The sequence below is a fragment of the Mycteria americana genome, chromosome Z (genome assembly GCF_035582795.1).
Source record: "Mycteria americana isolate JAX WOST 10 ecotype Jacksonville Zoo and Gardens chromosome Z, USCA_MyAme_1.0, whole genome shotgun sequence".
NCBI lineage: Eukaryota > Metazoa > Chordata > Aves > Ciconiiformes > Ciconiidae > Mycteria > Mycteria americana.
Window position 1 is genome coordinate 21,828,086 of NC_134396.1, and position 8,889 is coordinate 21,836,974.

General features: G+C 42.8%; 1 protein-coding gene across 1 annotated transcript; it reads left to right on the top strand.

The window, feature by feature from the left end:
- The first annotated feature begins 241 nt into the window (after positions 1-241).
- Positions 242-1,965, top strand: TMEM252 (transmembrane protein 252). Its single transcript, XM_075488618.1, has 2 exons — positions 242-519; positions 1,608-1,965. The coding sequence occupies exons 1-2, from the start codon at positions 242-244 to the stop codon at positions 1,963-1,965; spliced, it is 636 nt and encodes a 211-aa protein (XP_075344733.1).
- The last annotated feature ends 6,924 nt before the right edge of the window (positions 1,966-8,889 follow it).

Below are 8,889 nucleotides of genomic sequence, written 5' to 3' on the forward strand. Positions count from 1 at the left end.
TGCAGGAAGTTTCTGTTTCCTTCCTTCAAGTTGGTTTAAGATTACAAATTAATCTCAAAAGAGATTATGAGTATCTTGAAGAGTTAATGAGTGTCTTAAAACTGCCTGTTTCTCTTAATTGTCCAAAGGCCAGTTGATCCTAAAGCATATAAAATACCAATGCATGAAGACGAGAAGCACAGCTGAGACAGCCAGCAAATACACAGCAGACAAGAACCAAGTGCTGTGTCTGCTAGGAAAGATGCCAAAAGGTGTTTTTACCTGCATTCGTCTCTTAGTGCTCTTACTCGGCTTCTCCATTATTTGTCTGGGAGTCCTTTGGGTTTCCACAAGTTCCTCCACATGCAGATGTGGAAATAAGGAGCTGGTGTTTTATTGCCTGTTAGCTTTGGGGTTCTTTCTCCTTGTGACTGGCATTTTCTGGAGCACTTTCCATGAAGTCTTGAAATACAGGGGCCTCAGCAGCATCTTCATTCGAAATCCTAGCCATAGAGAGCTACGTATCAGCACCATAGACAGGTATGTGTTGCAGTACTGCTGCTGATCAATTGGGAGGGAGGGATGCTGTTTTGTAAACATACTGTGAGAAGAAAGAAGCAATACGAGGTTTTTACAGAATAAAAAATATGTAGCCAATTTGTTATGTTTCTATGGAGAGAACTGTAGTCTGAAATTTTATTTGCTAGAGCAAGCAGCAATGTGCAAACAGCAATTTGTGCAAACAGTACAGAAGGTAAGGTATACTACAGGAAGCATAGCAGGTTGCACAGAGTGGTCCAAAGCCACGCATGGAGGGAGCAGGTGCAGCTACGCCGACTTCATGGAGCTCCTGCAGGAGCATCATTAGTTCCATCGCAACAGACAATTCCAGATGTGCTGCTGTGGGATACGTGCTCATATTACTTATTACCAATGAGGTGTGCAGGGAGCTTCAGCTCCCTATATGGTCCCTGCTAAAGTTTTCTTGTGTTATTTTCCCTGCTATTTCTGAGCAAAGTCTGACGCTTTGAGAGACAGAGTTTCTTAAACTGACTGGCGTTATGCCTGACAAAAGTCTTTAACAGGGTGTCACTGGATACAATTACTTTTCCCAGACTGTTGGGTAACCTGCACCAAAACCACCGACAATGGGTGCTCTGAAAGCACTATAAAAACTGCATTCAGCAAATTTTGGTTAGATAAGCAGAAACATGCAAAATGTATTTTTAAACTGTGGAAAACAATGGTTATTGTAATGATAAATAATTCACTAATTTAACCTACTTTGGACAGTGATCTCTGTCTTCTTCCAAATCAAACTTTTCTCGGGCACTTGTTGAAACACAAGCATGAGTGTTTGTATGGCATGGGTGAGAACTCTCATGGGGAAGGCTCGTCTTTTTAGAATGCTGTGTTTTAATATAACATTTTGCAGAAAGACACAGGTAATGATCACAGATATACCAGCTGTTTTATATTAATGCATTCTGTTGATCTAAACCTGCTTAGATTTCCATTTACAGTTTAAGCCTCATCTAAACTTTGGAAACATAACAGACAAAGCATCTAACCAAGCTCTCTGAGATAAATCACCATGATGTGTTCCTTTTTGGTTTGCTTTTTGCCAGGCCTGACTTCTATCCCTTCTCCTATGAAGACAGCACAGATCCTGAAAAACAGACCTCCCCGATGCCAGTTGCCTCCACACTAAAACAGCAAGAAGACATCAATATCCCTCCACCTCCATATAGCGAAAGCAGTGCAGAGGTCATCCGTGAAACTGATGAGCAGGAACAGCCACCACCGTATGAATTATCTGTGCGGCAGCTACGGCAGAAGCAAACAGCTGACCAAGACTCAAACCCCGGAGAGGAGTCAAATTCTCATCCATCCACACAAGAAAATAGTTACCAACAGGATACAGACTGCCAGGGGACCTCAGAAAGAGCAACGCGTGTCAGAACATCTGAGACAGGCAGTGGGTAAAATCCTGCATCTGTGAAGCAGGGAAAATTGGAAGATGTATGTCAGCTATCCCTAATAGTACAGCACTTAGGGCAAAACTGCCCAGGAAAAGCATTGGCCATTTGTGTGTTTGAGTGGAGTTGGAGGGGATATATATAAAGGTGCTCAGTATTTCAAAGCAGAATGAATCTCCATAGAGATAGAAATGATCAGGCTGTATCTTATAAAGGTCAACATCACTGGCAATAGGAGTTCCTTATGCTGCAAGATAAATGAAGCGTCATGCTACTACCAATCTTAAATGTCTTGTGCCTCTTAAGGAGTTCTGGCTGAAAGTCCTCATTTGTGGTTTTATAACATTAGCTGACTTGGGAAACCTATTAACTCAGCTTACGTTTGGAATTTATAAATTATTTGTTGTAATTGATTATTCTTGTATCATACGCCTTTCAAGTTACTTGTTTTATTTTGGGGTACTAAAAGCTGTATTTTACTATTGAATTAATGAACAAATTTTGTATTTAAAACAGATGACATGTTTGCTTATATGATGCAAGGTGTCCATTATTCAGGATAAGCACACAATACAATATACACAATACACTTCATAGCTGCTAAACAGACAATTCTGGTTATGCCCACAGCTCCTCAAAGGGAACTAGCAATTGCAGGAGGAAAAACCTTATCTGACTCACTCCTCTGAGCTGTCTCTAAAAGCAGTTGCTTCCACTGCTGCTTACTCAAGGCTGTGGGAGCTAAGAAAGGGGTGCTGTATCCCGTTTCTGACACAAGTGGTCTCGTGGTTAGGGAACAAGTACCAGAAAGAGGACAGGCTTGGACTCATCCTTCCTCTGTTACATGTTTCCTTCCTTCCACAAAATCACTGAGGCAAATTTGCATCCAGGCCACTGTCATCTATAATTTCAGATGACAACAAAAATTTCATGGAGGTTCACTCAGATTTAGACCTGCAACACTGACTACAGGTGGAGTTTTGCTTTTTGATGCAGAACCAGTGGGACAGAAAAGTTATCACACTTTCCAGATGCCCACATACCCTAAGACAATAACTTTAGCATTATGGCTGCATATACATTAGAAATGCAAGCCATGGTAGTGATGGTAACAATGACTAAGGCCAGGGAAGTGACAATCATGTTAGTTTTTTCTTCCAAAGAATTTCATCCTTTATAGGAAGGACCTATAAAGCTTCAGTTGATGTAACAAGAAAGGAAAGCAGGATAAAATGGGGTGGAGAAACTACAGAGAGGAAAATGAATTCAAGACAAGTTGAGGAAGAGAAATGTATTAAAACAATCACAGGCTTAAAAAAGGGTCCCTGAAGAAGATAGAAGCTGATAGAAGATGCCATCAGCATATAAAGATTTTTCAAAGTGACTGAGAAGCAGCACAGCACAGAGGAGAAAACAGTAAAAGCCAGAGGAACACTGCGCATTATTTCCAAAACAGCTGAAGTGACGATCTCCTACGCCAAGTGTCCTTGTTACAGTCTTATCTCCTAGCTCTACCATATCTGCACCCTGAAATCCCCTGCTTCTTTACTCCAGGCCCCCGGATCCTGAAAGCTGTGGGCACTGCACAAGTATTGGTGCAGGGATCAATCACAGCAGATGAGACTGATTAGCCAGGAGATCTCCCATGGCAAAATGCTCATCCTGTGCAAGTTCACCTTTGTTTTTGCTGTGGGAATCTAACTTTTCTGCCAGCTAATTTTTAAAGCAAGCCCATGTGAGTGAGAAATAATTGAGACTACAAGTAGCTCTGAGACAACTTTCTGCAAGAACTTTCCAGTGATCCCATGCTTTTTTTTTAATGACTTACCGACTTTCAGTATGGAAGAAGCATTTTGCATCTATGGAAATTGTTTTTTTCCTGCTGGATCATATGTCTCATTAGGAAGTTGAAAGACACTTTCTGCTCTAATGTACCCCACTGCATAGATCTAATTTCAGAGGTATAGGGTGCAAGGTATGGCATGATTTCTTTCATGTAAAAGCACCTAAGTCATATAAACCCTTTGCATAAATAAGGCCTCCTTCTCTAGTCCCTTTAGTACAGGGAGGGTAGCCGTTTCTTATGTGCTTTCTCGCATTTACTTAAGGTGAATAGAAGGTTGATCTCAGACCAGTGTGCTATAACAAATGAGATTCAGATTCTTTCCACATAGTTTATGGACAATCAGGTAGAGCTAAACCTCTCTTCCTTTCCCCCAATCCCAGGGCAGTCCTGCAGTGTCACTTTTTAGCTCCAGCCCTCTGCAGATATTCTGAGGTCTCAATGGATCCAGAAATGTGAAACTGAAGGTAACTGCATCTTCAACCTGCAATATGGAAGAAAGTATTTGAGACATGAATGTTATTGGGATAAGGAGAAAATAAAGGTTAATACCTAATATTTGTTCGATACAATCTATTTTTCAGTTTGTCTTTTCAGCTAATGAACTGTCTGGCTATGACCTTAATGGAAAATGGTGGGGGCAATTAGCTCAAAAATGTCAACAATCTTAAAGCAGCAAAAGTTTTTGAATGGTTTGCTTTTGATCAACCTTACTAGCATGAAGTCATCTTTGCCAAGAATAGCAGCTAGAAGTTTTAGATTAAAAGGAATTTTTTTTGGACTGAAGGATATGAACTGGTCAAACTAAGGCTTCAGAACAGAACAGTTCTTTCAGTGCATTGACAACAACTTCCTGACACAGGTGATTGTATCAGGACAGCCAACAAGAAGGTGTGTGGCTGTCCTGATACAATAGCAGAAGAAATGGGTGGGCATGTGAAGGTCTTCACTGCAGTGATCAGGAGATGGTGGAGTTCAGGATCTTGAGAGGAGGGAGAAGGGCAAAAAGTGGGACCAAAGTTAGCAGAGCAGGCTTTAACCTCTTCAGAGATCTGCTTGGAAGAACCCCATGGGTTATGGCCCTGGAGAAAAGATGAGTCCAGGACAGCTGTTTGATTTTCAAGGATCACCTCCTTCAGGCTCAGGAATGGTTCATCCTGAGATGCAGAAATCAAACAAAGGCAGCAGGAGGCCTGCATGGATGACCAGGGAGCTCCTGACTAAACTCAGATATGAACAGGAAGTGTATGACAAGTGGAAGCAGGGACAGGTGACCCAGGAGGAATATAGAGACACTGTCCAATCATGCAGGGATGAGATTATGAAAGCCAAAGCCCACCTGGAGCTGAATCTGGTGAGGAATGTGAAGGGCAACAAGAAAAGTTTCTACAGTACATTAGGTGAAAGAGGACATAGAAAAGCCCGAGGTGCTCAATGCTTTCTTTGTCTCCATCTTTACTGGTAAAACCAGCCTTCAGGAATCCCAGGCCCTTGAGACCAGTGGAAAAGTCTGGAGCAAGGAAGACTTACCCTGGGTAGAGCAGGATCAGATTAGGGAGCACTTAAACAAGCTGGACATACACAAGTCCATGGGATGACTTGGGATGCATGCATGGTACTGAAGAAGCCGGGCCATGCCATTGCAAGGCCACACTCCGTTATCTTTGAAAGATTATGGTGACTGGGAGAGGTTCTGAGGACTGGAAGAGAGCAAATGTCATTCCTGTCTTTAAGAGAAGAAGGAGAATCTGGGGAGTTACAGGCTGGTCAGCCTCACCTCAGTCCCTGGGGAGGTGACGGAGCAACTAATCCTGGAAACCCTTACCAAACCCAGGAAGGACAAGAAGGTGACTGGGATTAGTCAGCATGGATTTATGAAGGGCAAATGATGCTTAACCAACTTGATGATATTCTGCAATGAGATGACTGGCTTAGAGGATGAGGGGAGAGCAGTGGATGTTGGTTGCCTCAACTTTAGTAAGGCTTTTGACACCATCTCCCATAACATCTTCATAGACAAGCTGACAAAATATGGTTTAGGTAAGTGGACAGTGAGGTGGATTGGAAAGTGGCTGAACAGCCAGGCCCAGAGGGTTATGATCGCTGCTACAAAGTCCAGCTGGAGGCCATTCACCATCAGTGTGCTCCAGGGGTCAATATTGGAGCCAATACTGTTAACAACTTCTTTAACGATCTGGGTGATGGGTGCACCATCAGCAGTTTTGCGGATAATAAAACATTAGAAGGAGCAGCTGACACACCAGAGGGTTTTTCTGCCATTCAGAGGGACCTGGATGGGCTGGAGAAAGGGGCAAACAGGAACCTCATGAAGTTCAGCAAAGGGAAATGCAAAGTTCTGCCCTGGGGAAGGAATAAACCCAGGCACCAATACATGCTGGGACCAGTGGGCTGGAAAGCAGCTCCACAGAGAAAGACCTGAGGGTCACATGCTGGACAACAAGTTGACCACTCGCCAGGAACTCACCTTCACAGCAAAGACAGCCAAAGGCATCCTGGGCTGCATTAGGACAAGCATCACCAGCAGGTGGAGGGAGGTGATCCTCCCCTCTGCTCAGCACTGCTAAGATGCATCTGGAGTGCTGGGTCCAGGTCTAGGCTCCCCAGTACAAAAGAGACATGGACATACTGGAGTACCTCCAGCAAAGGGCCACGAAGATCAGGGGACTGGAGCATTTGTCATGACAAGAGGCTGAGAGAGCTGGGAGTGTTTGGTCTGGAGATGAGAAGGCTTGGGAGGGATCTTACTGATTTCTGTAAATACCTGATGGGAGAGAATGGAGCCAGGCTCTTTGCACTGGTGCCCAGTTACAGGACAAGAGCCAATGGGCACAAACAAACACATGACATTGCATCTGAACACTCAAGAAAGTTGGGGTTTTTTTTACTATAGGAGTGGTCAAACACTTGAACAGTTTGCCCAGAGAGGTTGTGGAGTCTCCACCCTTGGAGATAATAAAAAACCCGACTGGACATGGTCCTGGGCAACCTCCTCTACCTGACCCTGCTCTGAGCTGGAGGATGGACTAGGTGATTCTAGTCCTGATGCACTAGATAGTCCACTCCAACCTCAAGGATTCTGTGATCCCACAGTTCAGGTGAGTACTGCTGCCTTTCAAATTGTCTCTGAACACAAAGTGCTTCTCATCCTGCCACTAACTCTCTTACAGAAGGGCACTTCTCCCAAGGTAAAATGTAATAGCCATTTAGCTGTGCTGGCAGCTGAATTGGCTGGTATTTTATGACTTAGTTCAAACCACATGATGCTGCAGAGCAGATGCTAGAAGCCTGTGTGGTAAAAAGCCACAACCATGCTCCCCAATGAGACTACGCCAAACAATTTGTTGCTTCTAGTCACATTGGCACTACACTCTTCTACCGTTTTCAGTAATTCAGTCTCAGCTATTGTTTTTTTGTAAACTGTTAAAGTAAGTTATGTCAGTCACCAATTCATACTGCTCCCAATTTACCCTTATTTCCCGCTAGTGTAGACTATTATTTATCTTAGATCATGACAGCAGTTACTACAATACACTGTCATTAAACAGATGAGATTATAGACAGTTTTCCTTAATACCAAATATTATTAAATCTTTCTTAGACTATGCTCTCTTCCCACCTTTACTTCCTTTTTCTCTCTCTCCCTCTCTCAAATCCGTTGTTGTGCTAATAGTATTATTTTATCACATCTATCTCTTTCCAGCTGAATCCAGCAATTTGTCCTCTCCTAATCCTCTCTGCCACCTGCTGCCTCTTTCTCTGTTCCTGGTACCCGCCCAAGCCCTGTCTTGGTCAGCCCTCTGCTAATGTACCTTGAAATTGTTCTCTCTCACTCTGGTCTCTCTGAATTCCTCTTTCTTCTTTTCCTCCAGCAAGCTGGGACTATATCTTCGTATTGCTGGGTACAGAAAAATCTGAGGTTTTGGGAAACAGAATTACTGTCCAAGTAAGCGTTAGAGCAATCACAGCTGAACAACACAGGAATCTTGCATTTTCAGACTTGATAAAAATGTTAATCCAAGAACAGCCACAGAAGGCTCTGGGCCTCTGTCATGGTGCCCTAGACACTGTGATAAGACAACCAGTATTAGTAATAGTTTTCCTGCTGCCAGATGTATGGTCTGTTTTTAGAACCCTTGCACCTTTGTATAAGTTCATGTATGTTGCTCTTTTCCACGCATTCATCCCTCATGTTAATAAGTAAAACACCTCAGGAAATGCAGCACACTTTAAGAGATTATGGCTACAGTCCTTCCCCAAAGACATCAGATACAAAGATATACACTGTACTTCAGCCTTACAAAGTTTTATTCACCTTCTTGCAGAGAAAAGCAATTAACTGGTGGAAAATACCAGTTGTTACATTTTATCAGCATCACCAGTCATCATAAAAAGGGGATGGTGAGTGGATTTAGGGTTAGACTAGTTCTGGAAGCCTGCTGTTTGACAGCTATTCAAAACCACACACAAACAGCCCTTTTCTCCATTTCAGTATAGAGGCACAACTATTGTTTCTGAAGCCCAGGACAAAGTTAGTACTGAGATTTTAAAATATATCCTTTGTTCATGAAGACTGCCTTCATGAAAGCAGACTGCCATCTACTGCAGCTAGTGCTCTAGTGACTTTCTGATCAAAGCACAAGTATGCTTCTTCACAGTCCTGATTTGTTCCTCATGAGTCTTCCCACCGCATCTTGAAAGACACCTGGCTTCAGTGCATCTTATTTTTCAAAGTGCAAGTCCCAGTCCCAGAAGCTTGGCAAATGGGATACTTGGTACTATAACTAGCTAGTTCACCATGTGATCAAAAATTATTTCATTGTCAGAGAGTGTGTAAGAGATTTTAGAAGTTCTTGGACTGCCTTTCAGAACGTTCTTCCATGCAGCCCAGTAATTTGAACTAAGTGTCATAATCCAGAGTATGTCTACACTTGAACATGTGTGATCCACTAGTTAGGAGCTTACTATCCTGCACCTAGAGGAGTTTAATCTATAAGAAAAATGAAGATCAGATAAACAAGGTTTCTGTAAAGATGAATATTCTTACATTCAAAAGTAGATGTCCAAACT

Coding starts and splice junctions, on each gene's coding strand:
- TMEM252 (XM_075488618.1), top strand. CDS start 242: ATGCCAAAAGGTGTTTTTACCTGCATTCGTCTCTTAGTGCTCTTACTC. Junction 520..1,607: donor CGTATCAGCACCATAGACAG/GTATGTGTTGCA, acceptor GCTTTTTGCCAG/GCCTGACTTCTATCCCTTCT.